The sequence below is a fragment of the Lycorma delicatula genome, chromosome 2 (assembly GCF_047948215.1).
Source record: "Lycorma delicatula isolate Av1 chromosome 2, ASM4794821v1, whole genome shotgun sequence".
Lineage (NCBI taxonomy): Eukaryota > Metazoa > Arthropoda > Insecta > Hemiptera > Fulgoridae > Lycorma > Lycorma delicatula.
Window position 1 is genome coordinate 231,651,378 of NC_134456.1, and position 21,302 is coordinate 231,672,679.

Consider the following 21,302-nt stretch of genomic DNA (forward strand, 5'->3'; position numbering starts at 1 on the left):
TCTTTATATCACAGAATTCCTCACTCTGTCCATTTTCATCTTTTGAATATTACACCTCATAAGATCCATTTCAATTGCTAACAATCAATTTCCATCTCTTTTCTTCACATCCCATTTGAGTCATGTAATATTACACTCTGCACCAATGATCTATATATCCTTAAATCTCATTCAAACTTCCATAAGTCGGTTCATTTTTATGTTTTAATTTATAAAAATGAATAATTTATAAAATGATTACCAAAATCAAACTTTTACTTTGAACTTTTTGCCAGGAATGAAACATCATTTGTATTTTCCTATCTTTGGATATATAGATTTGTATGACTTCTCACAATGGATTTACAGCAAGGAATTTACTTTTGATTGAGTTATTTACAATTTCTCTTTAAAAGATTATGGCAGACTGTAGTCCTGTCTTATCTATCTGTCACAATGGCCCTACCTACTCTCTTGGTCCAATCTTTATAATTGCATATGATAATACATACAATAAGCCATGTCAAACTTTTGCTGATACATTTTCTATCATTCAAAATGTTTGCTATTTAAATTATTTTATTAAGAATTACTATTTCATATAACAGAGATAGTAAAACTATTATTTTGAGTAATCCATAGGTGGGAGTTGTTTGTGAATAGAGATTTCATGATTTCACTACACATATTAATAAAAGATCCACTACATTTTGAGTACTACTTAAGAATCTTCAATTCAATCTTAGAGTTTTTATTACACATCTAATGCAAACATATATTATTACTGCAACAATAAAGTTTCAAAATCTTTGCAGAAAAAATTTACAAACAGAAAAATTTTTCTAATTCTATTTTTTATATTAAAAAATGTCAGTTCTCCAGGTGCATTTTTTACAATTTTGTTTAAAAAAACTTATTGATAAAGCTTCTTAATTATTCAACTTTAGCATTTTGTGTTGTTTGTCTTTCTTCTTACAGTTAAAGAATTGTTTGTAATTATTGAGTTGTTGATCTCCCTTGAAATATATATTTTGGTAGAATTTAATGTTCTGGGAAAACTACATTAGAGTAACAATTCCAACTTAAAATATCAATATATTTTTCAGAATGTGATGTTTTTTGAGTAGTGTATATTTTATATTTTGAAGGTGCAATAGTAAATATTACTTTAATTTGAGCTCATCTCAGATATTAGGCAGTAATTGAAGAGCTACATTCCACTTATTTTTTCAAGTAATTTTTTCAAATTGTTGGGAAACTGAAAAAAAATTTAAAAAAATTTGGGTAATAGTGAAAAATTTCAGCTGAAAATTTTGTAAATATTTTCTGTCCTAATAGAGAAAAATTACCTAATTTTTTCTAATTTTAGAGTTAATGTGTAGCTAGATTTTTCAAAATTAAAATGACAGTCACTTCCAAACCATCCTAAGTCACATGACTTAGGATACTTTGGAATGAACTAAGTAGTATTGTTTAACTAATGATATTACTTAAGACTAATGACAAGGAGAAAATAATGACCACTTACAGCTTTCCAATATAATAAATTTAATAAAAGAATTTACACAAGAAATATTTGTAGATGTAAGAGATTCTGGCGAAAAGGGAAAACAGAAGTAGGTATCAGCAATATAACATTTAAAACAAATTACAAAAATGATTAATTTTCTTCACTGATACATCCATAAACTACTGTATCATTTCCATTACACTCTGTTCCCAAAGCATTACCATAAAAATATTTTTCTTCATCGTTAAGGGATACATATTGCAAAAGTTTAAGAACAGGGGCTATTTTTTCTTCGCTTGTGTGGCTGACAAGCTGAATATTTGAAATGAGATACGTGGTTCATTTAGCTGCAATTTTTTATTCAATTCTTCATGTGTAACTGGACTGCTAAAGTAAACTTGTTTAGTTTGTGTATTTTGAGAACCGTTGCTAAAGTAAGTAATCTCTGATCAAGAAATTTGAATGGAAGTTTTTGTTTAATTACAGTTTTTCATATTTGTTTGTAGTCATACACTTGCCAGTCTTGACCGAGTACTTTCAAAATAGCATGATCATGGAACAAGTGGGTGATATTCATTAGGAAGCAGAATTTGTTTCCTTATTTCTTATAATCTTTTCAAAGCACCCGAATAATCTACCTTGGAGGCATAAAGCTACAACGTCGAATAGGGAAGACATGTTCTATTCTTTGAGAAAGATTACATAAATTAACATACCATAACAATAAACCCAAAACAATTAATTCTTGTTTTGGGAAGGACATGAATCTGAAAACTGGTTCATTTCTTCATGAACCATTATTGTTCATGAATATAAACCATATTTGGCATGTATAAAAAACGTGACAGATGTTTAGTTTTGGCAGAGGCTAATTGTGCTGCATATTCAACTTTTATTACATTAGTATCAACATGTCTTAAAATACTATAAAATATTTTTGAGCGTAATATATGTAAATTTGTACTTTGTTATAAAAATTTGTTTTTTAGCAGCAACATTTTCTTTTATTATTTGTGTTTTTTGTTAATTCGCAAAATGAACACAAATCAGATCATGAGTTCCCAAAACCCAGATTAAATTTAGTGCTGAAAATCTTAAAATATTTATTATATGATGCAGTGAGTTTGTTTTCTTAATTTCTAAAGCTTTTCCACAATCGCCAAAGTTTTTTAACACTTAAATGTGATTGCAAGTAACTCTGAATACTCTTTTTCCATCAATAATGGCTTTCTCTACATTTAAGGGAAAGTAAATGACTGACAATGGAAGCTGTGATATTATTGCCTATGCTTAGTATTAATTCGTGCTGCACCAGATAATTCACTCCTTGGGTTTCCATAAAGAAGGAAGTGTTACCATCTGAACTATTGACTCAAATGTTTTGCCACAGACTTTAACATTACTACTATCAATTTTTCGAATAAAATAATTAACAAATATCCTATCCCATGGTGTATCTTTCCTAGGACGTTTTGATTTTGTTTCACATGGAGCCATATATTTAATAAGAAAATTATCTTGATCTATTTTACTTTTTCTTTTATACAGCAGCGAAAAGAAATCTGAAAGCGGAAAATGCAAATGTATTAGCTCCCAGAACAATGGCAACGAATACATATATTGAAAATCTAGCTTCACAAGTAACAGAATCTTCCATCTACACTTTAAAATTTTGGTTGGCCGATATTTACAACAAAATGAAGTGAGGTTATGTAATTTTTTTGTATTTATCTTAAGCAATAAGAAATAACCTAACTTACTACTAAAAATTGGTACTTACTGTTTATATCTTCATCAGGCAGTTTATTAGCGACATATAGGTTTGTTTTTCCAGAATAATTACAAGAAACATTTGGTTTTCCTGCATGATACAACTCTGTTTCATGCATAATTTTTCTTATTTTTTGACCATTCTTTAACATTTTTTATACATCTCTTGCCACAATTACACTCTTGAATGTTATATGGAAATTCATCCATTCTGTTAAACCAAATAATTCGGTAAAACTAATAGTATAAACTTGTGTACTTATACAATCTTATTGCAGTTATTGGTTGTTGGTGCATTATAGTTAATATTGCAGCCTCTCAGTCAGCTGATTTGTTGACTTAGGGTTTTTTAGAAAACTTGTATAACTTAGGCCAGTTTGGAAAAAATTAAATATTTTATAAAAGTATTATATGAGAGATTGTGTCGTTTGAAAAAAAATAAAACAGAGCAGTATATTCCCATATGACGACTATAAAATAAACACTCACCTATTTTTGACAAAAAATGACTTAGGATGGTTTGGATGTAGCTCTTCAATTGTACTTCAAGCAAAAAATGTTTACAGGTACAGAAATCTCCCTACTTTTAGATTTGGCATATTAATAACTGGGCCCAATATTTATCTTATTGAAAGCTAGAAGACCTGAAGTATTCTATCAGAGAAAATAAATGTTTGTATATTACTTTTGTTCTCTTAAAACTACCGTCCTGTAAACATCTTCATAGAAGATGAGTATATACTACAGTCCCAAAAAATTTATTTGTATCATTATTGTTTTATGTGGCAGGCTATTATGCCTAGAGATTTTTCTTCTAATCTAATGTCTTGTAAAGACATAACTTTTTTTACCTTGCTACTTTAAAAACATTTTAAATTTTATTCTACATACACTCATTAACAAAGAATAAAAAGTCCTGTTGACTTTTTAAATGTGCTTGACTTTTACAAAATACAAGAGGTGGATCAAAAAATAAGTTACACCCTTGCCATGTTGTTGAACTGAAAGGGATACATTAATGTCTTATGGTGGCAGCACTGGTTGTATTGTCTTCACACACCCCCAGCAGAAATTCTATATAACATTCAGTACGTGTATAGTGTCGTCGTCAATATGGCGTGTCCTCTAGAGGTTTCGTCCAGCAAAGAAGTATGTTCAGTAGTCTGATTTTTGTGGGCAAAAAATTACAATTGTTGTGAAATTCTCTGCCAAATTGTTGAGTTTTATGGTGAGAATGCAATGTCACACCCCATGATCACAAAATTGCGCCAAATGTTCAGAAACAGAACAACAAATGTGAGTGCCAAACTGCATGCTGAGCGTCTTTCAACTGCAAACAAGATAGGTAACGTGGAACATGTGAATGAAATGATCTTGAGTAACCAGCGCATTAAAACTAGAGAGATTGCAAATGAACTTACAGTAGTGTTAGTGATTATTCACGATCACTTGGTTTAAGATGTTTGCATGATGGGTGCCACAGCTGTTGACCACAACCACAAATATCATCAGGATTTTGCATCTGCTCTTTCTTTTCTTCAACATTATTCCAGAATTGGTCCACAGTTTTTGAAACAGATCATCACAGAGGATGAGAGTTGGGTACTTCATTACACTCCTGAGACTAAACAAGCATCACATAAATGGAGACACAAAAATTCACTGCAGCCAAAAGTGAAAACATTCCCACACGTTCAAAAGGTTATGCTTTTCGATTCTGAAGGAGTTGTTTACAGTGAATTTATGCCCCAACGAACAACAGTCAATGCCAAATCTTAGTGTGTGACTTCAAAAAAATTGCATAAAGCCATTTAATATCAAAGACCGTTAAGATTGAGCGATGGGGCATTTTTCTTCATGATAACAGTACTCCTCATTCAGCTCGTGTGACGAAATTACTGCAGAAATTCAAGTGAGAAGTGTGGTCTTATCTGCCTTACATCCCTGACCTAGCACCCTGCGACTATGTTCGGTCTTCTCATTCAATAATGGTAATGAACTGAAGGAAGCAGTCCATAAAGGTTGAAGGAAATTGAATTAAATTTTTATGAGAGTGGAATTGCAAAACTTGTCACAAGGTATAAAAAGTGTTTAGAAAAACTTGGTGATTATGTTGAAAAATAGATAAAAATATAAAATTTTTAGTTCAATTAAAAAAAAAACTTATAAATATGTATTTTTTTCATAAAGGGGATGTAACTTTCTTTTTGATTGTCCCTTGTAAGAATCTTTAATGAGTAAATCTTTATAAAGCATGTTGAAGCTCATTTTCAACAACATTTAAAGTATAAATTAAAATCAACTGATTATTTACTAGGGTTGTTAATGTATTATTTTTTTGTTTTTATTGTGATCTAGTGAAAATTATAAGAATTCCTTTTTACACCTACAATCCCTTTGCCACTTCCATCCCCTTACATCATGATGTTTTTCTTCTATAACTGGAACATCTAAGAGAATAAGAATCTGGAAATTGAAAAGTACAAACATATATGCCAAACGCTAAACCCACATGTAATAAACTGGCTAACTGTAGATTACCTTCACTAATTTATTTAATACTAGCAAATGATTATAATAGTCAATGCTATTTGAAATATATTTAAAAAAAGAAAATTAAAGTTGTTTGTCTTCAGTCATTTCAGAATTGATAGATTGAATTCTAGAAAGTTGTTGATGGATGATCAGTATGGTTTTCGCCCAGGCAGGAGCATGGAAGATGCTACTCTTAAGGTTATGAACATTGTTTCTTCTAGTGAGTTTGAGTATGTCTTAGGTTTCTTTTTGGACATATCAGGAGTTTTTAATAATTTTGTTTTGGCCCTCTGCCCTAGTTCAGTTGCAGAATGACTGTACACAGAATGAGCTGAATGTGTTGTATAGTTATTTCGGCAATCAAGACGTCATTCTTCAAGATGACATCTCAAAAGTAGGAAAAATACACTATCTAAAGGTTGTCTGTAGGGTAGTATTTTAAGACCCCTGCTCTGGGTTGCTGAATTCAATTTGATGTGGTTGAGGCAGTGGATGCTGCATCATCGTGTATGTGGATGATGGGCCTTTGCTGGTTAAATGATATTTGAGAAATGAGATCGAAATCAGGGAACCCAGACTTGCAAGATACTCCTTTGTGGAGTTTGCAACATCAGATGTTGTTTTAACCCAAAGAAATCAACAGTGATGTTGCTCAAGGGTAGATTTCAAAGGCAGATAAGCTGTTACGTCCTTATTATTTCTAGTATTAAGCCCATTGATCTCCTTGCAACTGAGCACTAATTACGTTATGATGCCAAGAAGATCGGCCTGTTTACCTCTGGGCGCATAAAAGAAATAGACGACTAAGGTTTCCATTTATGGCAGTCAGGTTGACTGAACCATCTAATGGCCGTGGTATTTTCCCATGCATGGTATTTTCACTGACGTGAAAAGTGTGCAGGTAAGTTAGGTAGATTTCCACTAATCAGCATATTACAGAGTTTCTTTCTGAAAGTGATGCTTTTCAAGATAGGTTGGCCAGATTTGATTTGATTAATTCAGCTTGTGTCCAGATAGTAGAGTCTTATATCTCTGTAGAGTCTTATGAAGCTGAACCTGCCAAAGTAGCTAGAGAGCTTGCAAGGATCAATTCTGGTTTGATCTGCAAGTTAATTGGAAAATAGAAAGGGACTAGAACATAGTTGCTGGCTTCCTAAGATTCTTAGCCCTGTGGAGGATGGCTGAGGGGTCTGTTTCTCTTTTAGATATATAGATATAATAGTAACTTGGGCGGCTAAGGGCCTGCCTGGGTGCTTACTTCACAAAGATAGGCATTTTGCATCAAGCCCCGATTAGTCGAGATATTTGCTGTTAGGATGAGAATGGATGTGTGGAGAACTCTGTATGGAGCTACGGTGTGGGAGGGAGTAGCCATTGACCTCACTCCTAAAATCGGACCAGAGCAGAAAGAGATAGAATATGTTTTCATAAGAGGCTTATTAAATCTATGAATCTATTTCTTAATTTTTAAGTAAATCAAGAAGACTTTGAATCATTTCAGTATGAAGTAAATTATTTATTATATCTAATGTAAAAAAAGTCTATATACACTTATAATTAAAATTATATATCACTCCTTTTCAAATTATGGAAATTAATCTTCCAAAGAAGATATTTTGACTTGATTACAAACATCTTTCCCAGTGGATTTTATGGAAGAACTGTTGTTAAAAGCACCCCTATCTTAAAGATGTTACGAAATTCCTAAGTATGTAATAAAATAATATGTATGTTGCATTTGTAATATGTGGTATTTATTAAATTTAGTGTGTTTGTAAGTATCAAATTGTTAAAGTCTCTTGAGATCTTTGTTCTAAAGATAGCAATAAGTATTTATTAGTAAGACAAGTCAAATTTTCCACAGGAGGAAACATTGGTTTGAAATATTTTATGTACTTAGAAAATATAAAAGAGAAAAAGAACTTAAACAAACATATGTTTGTTATTATAAACTGAATAGCTATCAACCATCAAATACAATAAAATGCTTTAATTGGCAGATTAATCTGTTATCTAATCAGCAAAAACTTACCCTAAATGGTCATGGGTAAAAGTGAGTATCCAGCACCTTACAACTGTAACTTTTTGGCTAAGGAACTGAATCCCCAACAGAAAAACCCTGGTGGGGGTTTACTGTAGTGTCATCATGGAACAAGGCAATAGCCTTGGAAGAAGAAGATTTGTAGATAACTCTAAAAACATCTGATGCAGATATGACAGAGGAACCTGAAAGACTATTGTGGAAAAAACCAAAGCTCACAATGAGCTGTAGTACCAGTAAAAGAAGTTTATATTTTCATGTTGGTTTATATTCATGTCATACAAATCCAAAGCAGCACATTCTCTCACTTACCTCTTCATTCTTCCAAGCCCACAGTCCTTGAAACTGGTATTTTGTCAAAAGGGTTTACCCAAGTCCTAATTCATTTATTTAGTTCATCATAGTAAACGATCTTGTCATACTCCTGCTTACATGAGTTGCATCCATTCATTTGCCTTGCAATGGTTTTTTTTTTAATCTATTATAAGTTTGTTAGATGAGCTTTGTGGAATTGATACATATTTTCCTTGGAAAGTTGAAGGTTTCACTAACCATGATTTTATAATTCACTACTTAAGTAAAATTTTTTCCCATTGTATTACTTATTAATTAATCTATTAATATGTTTATAATGAATGTAAGTATATTTTTATTATTATGAATTTAAATTAAAACATAACATGATTTTGATATCTGAAAGCTATATTTGTTGTTAAAAATTAATTTTTCATCTTACAATTTTATTTTAACCAAACAAAAAAATAATAAAAATTGGTATTTGCTATTTTCTTACTGTTATTTACATCAAAAACTGCTTATTAACAACAGAATAAAATTTCCTTAAATTTATGGACTTTCTGTTTTAAATATAGTTAATTATGCTAAATATGATCTAATGCTACATTTTTCTTAGGAGTCATCAGTTTAAAGCCAGTTTCTATTCTTTTCTGTTTTGTACCATTCCCAACATATCTTAAAACATTAGATACCCTTACAGCCCTAATTTTTGTTTCAACCAAAAGAACTGTCATCAATGATTCTTTCTTAATATTTTCTCTCTTGTATTGTAATATCACTCTCAAAGTTGTTCTTCAGTTCCTAAATTGTTTCTTCTAAGTATAGTTGAAATGCCATAGGGGCAGACTACAGATTTACCTCACTTCTTTCTCAATCAGAACATTTTCTGTGAAACTCACTTATTGTAAATAAGTTTTCTTAGCTATATCTCTCTATTTTTCCTTAATATGTAAACATTTTATTCTTTTCTGCATTATCAAATGTCTTCTCCAGGTCTACTACTTGAGATACATTTTTTAAGTAAACGTCATTAACACCAGCAACATCATCCAAAATTCCACAGAATAAAAGATGATGATTGTAGCCCAAAAAAGATCTCCTGGAAGCATTCTTCCAGGTATTTAAAAAGTCATGATATTGACTTTTGTTATTGAAAATTTTGATATTGAAAATTGTTATTCTTCACTATTCTTTTTAATGCACGTCTACATTTAGATTGAAGGCAGTTTTACAATTTCTGTTTGAAATATCTGACATTTGTTTGGCTAATATTTCTTTATATATTGATATTAATCCAATCTAGTAAATTTATTAAGCCATAATTCTTTTAAGTAAAGGATTTGACTGGAAAAAAAGGAGAAAAATGGTTATTATAATTTCCTCAAATAAAGAATATTAAATATGGTAGTTAATACTACATTGATTCAACAGGTTGAAAAATATATCAAAATACAGCAATTTAAATTAGAAATGGAAAATATAATAAGGGAAAATGCAGAAATTTGATTTCATGCTGACACAATGTGCCACAATATGTTACCATAGCTTCACTATGAGAAGTAGTGGCAAAGGTCAACTAAAAAAATGGGTAGAGATAGAAGGAATTAATCACTATTAATTTCAACTGCAAATTAATCTTAAAACAATAAGCAAGGTAAATTCATTTCACAAAATTCTTTTACGAATTTTATGGCTTAATATCATGAGCACCGTACCATGAATATATTGGCTTTTTATTACCTAGTTCTATTTTTAATTCATGGGAAAAGACATAATTTGGATTCAAAATTTACAAATACAAAATCATAAGAACTTAATCAGAGATAGCAGCATAGCAAACATTATTAGGCATTTGACTTTCTACGAGAGTTTTTTTTTTCAAGGTCCGATCAGTCGTGAATTAGAAACCCGCGCAAAAATCAGATGAACCTTTACGCATATGTGTTGCACAGCATCTCTAGTATGGCCTTCAATCACATCTCATCACTTCGTTTAGTACGCTAGCACGTAAACATGTCTACAACAATAACATCTCCTGCCAAGTGTGAAGTGCGTGTGGTAATTCAATTTCTTCAGGCTGAGGGATATAATGCAGCTGAAATTCATCGATGAATAAGTAATGTGTATGGTGAAACTTTATTGAGTGACAGCAAAGTGCGACAATGGTGCAGGAACTTTAAAGCAGGACGTACAGAGGTTCATGATGCAGGCGGTCAGGGAAGGAAGCGAGTGTCAATTGATGATCTGGTTGAGCGAGTGGATGAGGCAATTCGAAAAAATCGTCAGTTCACAATTTCTGTATTGAGCGATTCGTTTCCTGAAATTTCAAGGTCAGCTCTCTACACCATTGTGAGTGAGAGACTTCAGTACCACAAACTGTGTGGTAGATGGGTTCCAAAGATGCTGTCCGACCATCACAAAACAATGAGAATGGACGACTTCCTAACGTTTCTGCAGCGCTATCACAATGAAGGAGAAGAGTTTTTGAACAAAATTGTCACAGGGGACAAGACATGGGTCCATTCTGAAAAGAAACAAAAGAACAATCCAAACAGTGGATGCATTCTCATTCTCCCAGTAAACCAAAGAAGTTCAAGCGAACCTTCTCCAACAAAAAGTGTATGGCTACTGTGTTCTGGGACCGGAATGAAGTTCTCTTGGTGGAGTTCATGGAACATGGGATGACCATCACTGCAGCCTCATACTGCAAGACTCAAAGGCAATACTACAAAGGCAATTCAGAATAAGCGGAGAGGAATTTTGTCATCAGGCATTGTTTTTCTCCATGACAATGCTCGTCCGCACACTGCAGCAGTAACAAAGAAGCTCCTGCAGCGTTTTTGTTGGGAAGTGTTTGTTCACCCACCAAACAACCAGGACTTGGCTCCATCTGATTTTCACCTCTTTGCTCACATGAAATGCTGGCTAGGAGGACAACATTTTAGCGCAGACATCGAGCTGCAGACCAGCGTAGAAACATGGCTGAAAACACAGTCGGCTCCATTCTATGACGAGGGTATTGGAAAGTTGGTACCACGCTACGAAAAATTTCTAAATTGGAGTGGTGACCATGTAGAGAAGTAGCATAACTATGCAAGTACTTGTTACAAATAAAATTTTTTTTATTTTCACTGTGGTTTTAATTTCGTGACCAATCAGACCTTGAAAAAAATAACCCTCGTATTTTATCATTTTCTACTCCCTATTAATTGCAACTTAGATTGTGTACAAAATTTCTTTACTGTAGAACTTCAGGATCACAGCAAAAATGTTGCATTAATTGGACTGCAGAGATTTATACATTTCAATTAACTATCAAACATCCATCTATGTTATTCAGTTTAATACTCGATAATATTTATTATTGTTCAGCTCTAAAAGGATAATTTCAGAATTCAAAGTTTTGGTGGATAGGAGTTCAGAACCCTTCAATTGCCCTTAACAAATTTAAACAATTTTTAAGGATCTGCCTTTCTTCTATATAACTCTAGAATATTTTGGCAAGATTTGTAAATTTTATTAATGTAACTGTTATTCTACCATCAGGCAGATCTGAAGGTTGTGCATTCACATAACTGTTTTTTTGACATCTTATTTGTTTATTGGTAATCAGGGTATAAAGATGAAAGCAAAGAGAACAAACACCCTAGCGTACTGAAAATACAAAAATTTTGCCTGCTAACAGTTTCCTTTCTCAAATATTGACCCAAAGGCTTGAGAATTAGCAATCAGAACTATTTCCAAAACAGGTACAAAAAACTAACAATTTGAAATAAGTACACTGTCGGCCACAATGCCAGATTGGTTATTCATGGAAATACTACAATTCAGTAAAGAATAGTCTCATCAACCTTACCTATTTCTGATATTCCAAATTAGAGAAAGGGATTGAATCATTACTGTTTTCTTTAGCTGTCGAAATTGGTTTGTTAAATGTTGACAAATCTTTGGTAAATGAGTTCGTTAGGATATAATTTTTTTTCATATTTAATGGTTGTGTTTTTAAATGTGGGTGCAGCTTCAATACAATTATAGTCTGATCCTCTCAGAAGTTATCGACTAGGGACTCTCCTAATTGAGATATTCTCCAATTTGCAAATGGGAATAGCAACACTGGGAACCTGAGCTCTTTGAAGGAAGACTGCAAACAGTCTTCCTTTTAAACATCTTTGATTTTTAAAAAGAGCAAGTCTGATACATCAGGTGATCAGTTTATGCAAATAACTAGAAGCCAATACCTTACTTCAACTGTTCTTAAATAATGCATATTGAAAATGTGTATTGCTGTTGAACATACTGTCACTACATAGTACCAAATTTTTCTACACTATGAATTTTTTCTCATTAAATGAGGTCCCATTAAAAAAAATTAATATCACAATAATAACGTTTTTTATTAATAAAGCTGAGTTTTACTCCTGTGGCCTGATTTGTGTTTTTTGATTATATTCTCCATATTATAACTTTTGCAGACAAATGTACGCAAGGGTTATAGATGTTACTATTGATTTTTAGGGCAAGAAAAATATGATTTCTGGGAAGCAGTTGGTGGGAAGGAACCGTATGCATTTGATAAAAGATTGGCAGAACCTGAAAATATTATACCAGCTAGATTGTTCCATTGTTCTAATGCTACAGGAGCATTTAAAGGTTAGTGATATTATAATTGCATCAGTAATTTAATAATAGCATTTTTTTAATTTAAGTTTTTAAAGTAATAAACAAAAGTTGTTTGAACTTATTTTATAATTGTATAAATTATAGCCATATAATTATAGATCTTTCATAAATTTTAGCAGAAGGTATTGTACTTTATGGTATTTTCATAATCTTGACAAAAATGTCATGAGAAGAAGAATTTTAAGAAAAATTGATATGTCCATTAACATTACTAATACACTAATGTATTTTATAATAATTTCTTTATTTCTTATTCATAAATATGTGATAACTTAAGTTATATGCAGTAAAGTCGAGAAATTACTGAATGAATTTGAAAGGAACTTTCAAGTTCTGAATAGAACCATATATTATTTATTAATAAATTATAAACATACCTCTTACAAGCGTAATATTCTGTTTAGTAATTTATAATGTAAAAATTATGCTGTGAGCATTATGATCTAATTATTTATTTATGCATATTGTAATTTTAATATCTATTACCTCCAAGGAATTATTTAGCATTTTTTCCAAAGTGTACCATTTTAATTTATGCATCAATAATAAAATCACTTTATAACAAAGGCATGGACTTAATATCATAACTAAAATACTGCCAAAATTCTTATTGAATTTGTTAATTGCGATAAAAAAAAAAAAGACTAATTCTAATTTAATTATTTGCAATTATCCTGTGTATTGAAGTTTCCCCAGGTAAACTTTCTGATTCATTGTTTTTAATTCAATGCATGCCACAGAACCTTGAATTTTATTACAGTGCCCTAGCTTAAGTGCAATTGATTCATTATTTTTGGCTGCTTATTGAATATGCTTATTAAAAATGTAGTTACATTTTTGTATCTAGCATTCTGCTTTATTTTGCTATAAAAGGCTTTAGTGTAATCATATTACACAGAAATAAAATTCTTAAAGTGATTTGTCTGGTACAAATTTTGATTTGTATCTGTCAATTATCTGAATAGGATCTACATCCTACATCTCTAAAAGATTTCTTAAAAAATCCTATAACAGCAAGATGCTTGTTTGGAACGGATTTGGAGGGAAGCAGATTTCAAGATCAACCAAAGAAAAAATGAATTTATTCAATGAGAGATCTACCTTGACAGCAAATGTTAGAGAAAACAAATGTTAGAGCAAATGTTAGAGGATAACCTCTAATTGCCAACAAATTGGCTAACCCCTCCTCTAATTGCTAACACTTTTATAGCTTCTTTTTTGGCTATGTATTATACTATATGACTATACAATATATGTGAAAGTATGTACTTTACACCAGTAAATAAAAAATTGTTTAATTTTTAAAAATAATATTGTTCTGCTGAGTTTTTAAATAATGCTCATTAGATATTTTTCATTTAAGTATTTCAAAACTTATTTTATTTTATTTATTAACATCATAAAATATGACAACAATAAAATTATTAAAATAAGGAATTATTTTAAATTATTAAACTGAAGAAGGTATAAGGTATTAGTTTATTTTTATTTTTTATTTTTTTTTTAAGTAAATGTTCAGTAATACGAAAGCAGTCATTTAACATTTATTAATTTTAAAGTGTTATTATTCTTCTTAAATATAAGAATGCTAGTGATGAAGAAAGTAAAAGGAACTATCGACAATTAAGAAATAGTATAAACAGGAAGTACAAACTAGCGAAAGTGAAATGGATGGTAAAATAGATGGAGCATACAGGAAAGTTAAGGAAAATTTTGGGGTACATAAATTAAAATCTGATGTGTTAAACAAAGATGGTACACCAATTTATAATATGAAAGGCAAAGTTAATAGGTGGGTGGAATATATTGGAAGAGTTATATGGAGGAAATGAATAAGAAAATGGTGTTATAGAGGAAGAAGAGAATGAAAAGGCAGAAACAATACTGAGATCTGAATTTAAGAGAGCATTAAAAGATTTGAGTGGCAGAAAGGCTCCTGGAATAGACGGAATACCTGTAGAATTACTGCGCAGTGGAGGTGAGGAAGCTATTGATATATTATACAAACTGGTGTGTAACATTTATGAAAAAGGGAAAGTTCCATCAGACATCAAAAAGAGACTTCATGATACCAAAGAAAGCAGGAGCAGATAAATGTGAAGAATACAGAACAATTAGCTTAACTAGCAATGCATCAAAAATCTTAACTAAAATTCTGTACAGAAGAATTGAGTGGAGAGTGGAAGAAGTGTTAGGAGAAGACCAATTTGGTTTCAGAAAAAGTATTGGGACAAGGGAAGCAATTTTAGGCCTCAGATTAATAAAATGTTCAGCATTTTTTTAGAGTTCAAATACAGAGATAGAACGATTGCTAACATTTACAGGAACCAAACAGCAACAGTAATAATTGTATCCAACAAGGATGTTCCCTATCCCTGTTCCTTTTTAATCTTTACATAGAACTAGCAGTTAATGATGTTAAAGAACAATTTAGATTCGGAGTAACAGTACAAGGTGAAAAGATAAAGATGCTACGATTTGCTGATGATATAGTAATTCTAGCTGAGAGTAAAAAGGATTTAGAAGAAACAATGAATGGCATGGATGAAGTCTACGCAAGAACTACCTCATGAAAATAAACAAGAACAAAATGAAAGTAATGAAATGTAGTAGAAATAACAAAGATGGACCACTGAATGTGAAATTAGGAGGAGAAAAGATTATGGAGGTAGAAGAATTTGTTATTTGGGAAGTAGAATTACTACAGATGGACGAAACAGGAGGGATATAAAATGCCAAATAGCACAAGCGAAACGAGTCTTCAGTCAGAAATATAATTTGTTTACATCAAAAATTAATTTAAATGTCAGGAAAATATTTGTGAAAGTATGGAGCGTCACTTTATATGGAAGTGAAACTTGGACGATCGGAGTATCTGAGAAGAAAAGATTAGAAGCTTTTGAAATGTGGTGCTATAGGAGAATGTTAAAAATCAGATGGGTGGATAAAGTGACAAATGAAGAGGTATTGCGGGAAATAGATGAAGAAAGAAGCATTTGGAAAAATATAGTTAAAAGAAGAGACAGACTTATAGGCCACATATTAAGGCATTCTGGAATAGTCGCTTTAATAAGGGGGACAGGTAGAAGGAAAAAATTATGCAGGCAAGCAACGTTTGGAATATGTAAAACAAATTGTTAGGGATGTAGGATGTAGGGGGTATACCAAAATGAAACGACTAGCACTAGATAGGGAATCTTGGAGAGCTGCATGAAACCAGTCAAATGACTAAATAAATTTATTATTTTCACAGCATCACCTTTATTCTGTTTCCCCCCCCCCCCCCACCAGTAATATGCAATGTTGACTGACAACTACTACTTTTTACTTATTAATTTTGTTGTATTGCTTTGATAAAAATTTTTCCATGGTTTTCCTTGATCCTTCCAAGTAAATGCTGAAGCAGGTTCCTTTTTGTTATTTGTTGAATAGCCTACCTACTATTGTTATTGTTAACATGATCAAACTTTTTTTTTAGGAAAACAGGTTCAAAAATTTGAAAGATAGTCATTTTAACCTCTATTAATTTTTAAGTGTTATTTTATTTTCTACCGGATTTATTATTGTAAATAATTCTGTATATAAAATATTTATAATTAATAAGGCTACATAGAGATAGTACAATTAGACACTTGATGTCTATTGTATGTCACTAGATTGTACATTCCATTTAAATTTTAAAAATGCAATCTGTTGTTTGTTTTACCAGTGGAAGAAATTATTAACTTTACTCAGACTGATTTAGTTGTAGAAGATGTAATGCTTCTTGACAGCAAAACTGCAGTTTTTCTATGGATTGGTTCTCAGTCAAATAAAGAAGAACGATCACAAGCTTTACAACTTGCTTATGATTACCTCAGAACAGGTGACCTTTTTTACTTTATCAAAAAAATTAAGAAAATTATACACATTCATTTATGTATTTGCTTACTGTATTGACTAAAAAATTGTAATCTATTATAAATAGAATGACATTCAAGTATTAATGTAGAGTTAAATCTTATCAGTATTTTTATGTTTAGTTTTACGTATACATTACAGTTTATCATTAAGATAAAGTGTACAATTTACTGTAAATATGAATGACAGTATTAAAAAAAATCTGATGTACACACCATATGACTTCCTTGTACAGCTATTAAATTGCAAATACCCATTTTTTGCTGCACTTCATTTAAACTTATTTCATTTGAAAGTGAGATATGATTGTAAAGTGGACAGTTACACAATTGCTGAAATATTAGTTTTTATTAATATCAAATATTTATACAATTATTAATTTAGTAACCTTACATGAAATATTAGGTTAGAGTAAAAGTCCTTTTATTACTTGTATTACTAGATCAGTATTATTCATACCTTCATGAGTTGCTGATTACTGAAGTTTCAGATTTCTGATGTGTTGTATAAATAAAAGTTAATAATAATTAAACTACTTCGTTTAGTGAACTCCTCTGTACTGGTTACAAATGTTAATTTCGACCCTGCAGTATAAAATATTCAGTTTTTATTATTGAATTATTTGGTGAATAATCAAAAATGAAAAAGTAACAGTCATACAGGAAAAAGAAAGATAACATGAAGAAATAAAAATATAATCTCAAAAAGACACAAGAAGATGAATATGAAGAATTTTCTTCTTAGAAAATGAAGAAAATCTAAGAATGTGATTCCAAATTATAATTTTCAATTAATATTAAATATGATTTCAAAGTCAAGAGTTCCAACATTTAAATCCTAGTAAAGGCAGTTACTTTTAAACAGATTTGAATATTAGGTCGTGGGTACCAGTGTTCTTTCGATTTCAATTAACCACACATCTCAGAAATGGTCGACCTGAGACTGTACAAGACTACACATCACTTACACTCATACAATATCACCCTCTGAAGTAATACCTGACTATGATTCCCAGAAGCTAAACAAGAAAAAAAAATTGAAATCAGATGTTTCACCAAATTTGTTACATACACACTTAAGTAATAATGCCTATTAAATTACATATACACATTTTTAAAAGTACATTTTTTTATTGTTATTGAGTAATTATTTAAAATTTTTTTAATATATATGTATATAATTATATGTAATCAAAAAAAATTAAAAAAAAAAGGAAATTAAGTCTGATTCGAATCGATGTGCCCCTTCCCTTGTAAGATCCAAGTATTTCATTAATTAAACTTATATTTGGCTCTAACTCTGGAACCAATGAAAATAAGTACCACTTATGATATGTCGAAAATCTTTCAATGAGGGTTTACAACTGCAGTTAAGAAAAAGTCCAAAATCCAATTTTTTTTTTTTATTTTGGGCATTTTTAGACACTTTCGGCTCAGTTGATTGTAATCAAAAGGGGAGGTGCACAACTAGATGTTTACAACAGTACTAAATCCAAAATTTCAACATCCTACAGCTAATTGTTTTTGAGTTACGTGTGAGATATGTACATGTGTACATACAGACATCACATTGAAACTAGTCAAAATGGATTCAGGGATGGTCAAAATTGATATTTCCGTTGAAATCTGAAAACCGACATTTTCACAATTACTTCCTTTATTTAAAAACAAGGAAGTAAAAAAAAAATGATTACTATAGTGCATCATTAAGATGAAGAGTGACATATTAATATTCAAGAAAATTTCTAAATTACTAACCAAATTAGCCATTTTCTTTTATTAGTGTACATTTTAATCAAAATAGTAATTTTTAGTTTGAATCTTTTCACTAGAAGTTCTTATTTCTCTGTAATAAAAAAATTATACTAATAGGATGTGGTATAAGCATCACAGATGTTAAAATAGAAAAAAAACTAAAACCTGTTCTATGTTATATCTCTTTATAGAATTATTCACCTAATTTGAAGATGATTTTTAATACTAGGATTCATTTTATGCAACTACCAGTGAAACAGATTTAATGTCTCCCACAAACAAATAATCTCAGAATTTGTAAAAGAAATTTAAACTATTGTTTTTTCTTTATCTGATTTTAGTTTCATAAAAAAAATTGCATTTTTTTAATTTTGTGATTATTTAACTTCTGATGACAGTAAAGATAAAAGTTATTATTTTAACAAAAAGAACTACAAAATTTTCTCTCAAATTATACAGCTCAGAAACTGCATATTTTTCTATAAATATAAATGAACATATTTCTAGTATTTTAAATAAGTTCTTAGTAAAATAATTGGAAATATAGCAGGTCATATTTCAGTATGTGTATACTATATTTGTTTATATAACTGTTAATTACGAAAATTATAAGAGATAACCTATCAATAGTCTTTTCACTAGCTATGTTGTACTCCACTAAGTATCATGTCCTTCTATTCACTGCGGTAATACATTTACACTAAAAAATGAGTATTTTATAAGTTATAAAATATGTATTAATGAGAATAATTGAATGATTAATTTGTAAATTTTACAAAATTATACTTTAATACATAATCATGTTAAGTATATGTGTTAAGTCAACTTCAAATTTTCAGATCCTGTTGGAAGAGATGTACATACTCCTATATACCAAATAAGAGAAGGCTATGAACCCCCAAATTTTACTGGGTTTTTTGGTGCTTGGAATCCACAACTTTGGAAGGTAAGTTTTATATTGTGATAAGGGCAATGACTATTTATATTAATTGTTAATATTTTGACAACAGGTATAATTGATTGTCATTATTAAAATCCTAGAGAAAAGTAAAGACTTGACATTTAAATATGAAAATGCAGAAAAATATTTTTTATGCGATAAATATTAACAACGGCCTTCAGTTTCTCAAACATTGATGAAATTAAACTAGTTTTAATTATTGTAATAGGATGCAAGTTCCTAAAAGCTTTCTTTAAAAAGACCCATTTACGTTTATTAGTTTAGATCCTTTCTAAAGGAGTGACAATATTTAGTCACTTGGTGATTAGTAAAGGAACCATAGTCTGTCAAAATATAATTATGATGCATATGATAATTTTATAATTGTTTTCCTACATTAGTTCTATATAAAGTAAAAAATTGCTCTGCATTAAATAATAAACTTAATCTCATCAAGTTTTGCATAAATAGTTACATTTAAAAACCCCTGTATCACATTACATTTAAAAAACTCACAAATGGACACATTTTTTTCTTACAGGCATAAAATAATAATTTTTATCACAGTTCAGGTTGTTTATGGGTAAAGAAAGCTCTTAATTTTGAGTTGTATAGGTTTTTAAAAAAATGGTGTGAGATTGTCAAATAAATTAAGTGTAATAAGTAAATTAGTGTAATAAATTAAGTTTTATCAAAAGAGTGGCCAGAAAGCCCTCCCCCCTTGCAATGGTAATAATATAGAGTACCATTAAATGTCATTAGGTAATTGATTGTAACACAAACACAAATGAAAACTTTGCAACATTAGAGATAGATTCATTCTCAGGGTTTGGTAAGGAAGTTCCATTCATTTCTTCCCACTCTGGAAATGGAGAAAAATGTCTTCTACACCAGGTCAATCGTTGATTTGAAATGATACTCTTGAATACTTGATTTGAATACTCTATATTTGAATATATTGTTAAGGAATCCTGTTTATAATTACCTGTTAAGTCAACCAGGAAAAGGTTATCAGAGGTAAATATTTCCAATTCAACACTTTAGAAAATAATGAAAAAAAAATAGCCTGCTCATGTTGTGAAAGAACTTTTCGACTGGGATATGGATTAAAGAAACTTGTTTCAAAGCTGTAAAATGTGTTTCCCCAACTTTCAGTCATGGGAACCAGTTTTTTCTTATGAGTTTGGCATTTCTTAGTAATAAATAGATCTTGGAAAGTGTATTTTTGGTGTAAAGAAATGTAGCAGTGATATCTGAAACACATCTGTTAGGAGCTTCCAGGATATTCAGTCCACACTGTAAGGATCACTTATGGGAAGGTTCACCTGAAGTCCAATGTCCATTAATTATTTACTCCATATTCCAGTTTCGTTCATCACAATCATGTACACTCCAAGTAATGTCCATTTACTGTATTGTCCACTAGAAGACCTTTAAATAAAGTCCATCGCATATTTGTCTAGTCCATTTACTGAGATAATTAAAAGAAAGAGAAATACAATTTTATTTATTTGTGTATGTATCCCAGAAATAATTGACATTTACCTTAATTATTTAATCCATATTTTAGTTTCATTCATCATACTTATGTCCACTCCAGGTAATGTTCATTTGCCGGCCTCTGTGACACATATGGTAGCAACTAGGTTTTTCATCCAGGGTCCCGGGCTCGAATCCTGGTCAGGCATGGCATTCTCACGCACTACATGTCATCCAGCTCATCCTCTTAAATTATGCCTAACTGTATTCCTGGAGGTTAAAAAAAAAGTAATGTCCATTTACCATATTGTGCAGTAGAAGACCCCTTTAAATAAAGTCCATCGCATATTTATCTAGTCAGTTTACTGAGATAAATAATAAAAAAAAGAGAAATATAATTTTTTAAATTATTTATTG

General features: G+C 30.6%; 1 protein-coding gene across 2 annotated transcripts in view; it reads left to right on the forward strand.

Annotated features, from left to right (window-relative positions):
• The window catches only part of qua (villin like protein quail), a 200,861-nt gene that overhangs the window by 174,298 nt on the left and 5,261 nt on the right, over positions 1-21,302 (forward strand). For both annotated transcript variants that reach the window (XM_075357331.1, XM_075357329.1), the window contains exons 11-13: positions 12,648-12,782; positions 16,522-16,677; positions 19,306-19,412. In XM_075357331.1, the coding sequence (XP_075213446.1) occupies positions 12,648-12,782; positions 16,522-16,677; positions 19,306-19,412 (398 nt within the window). The remainder of the gene's footprint in view (positions 1-12,647; positions 12,783-16,521; positions 16,678-19,305; positions 19,413-21,302) is intronic.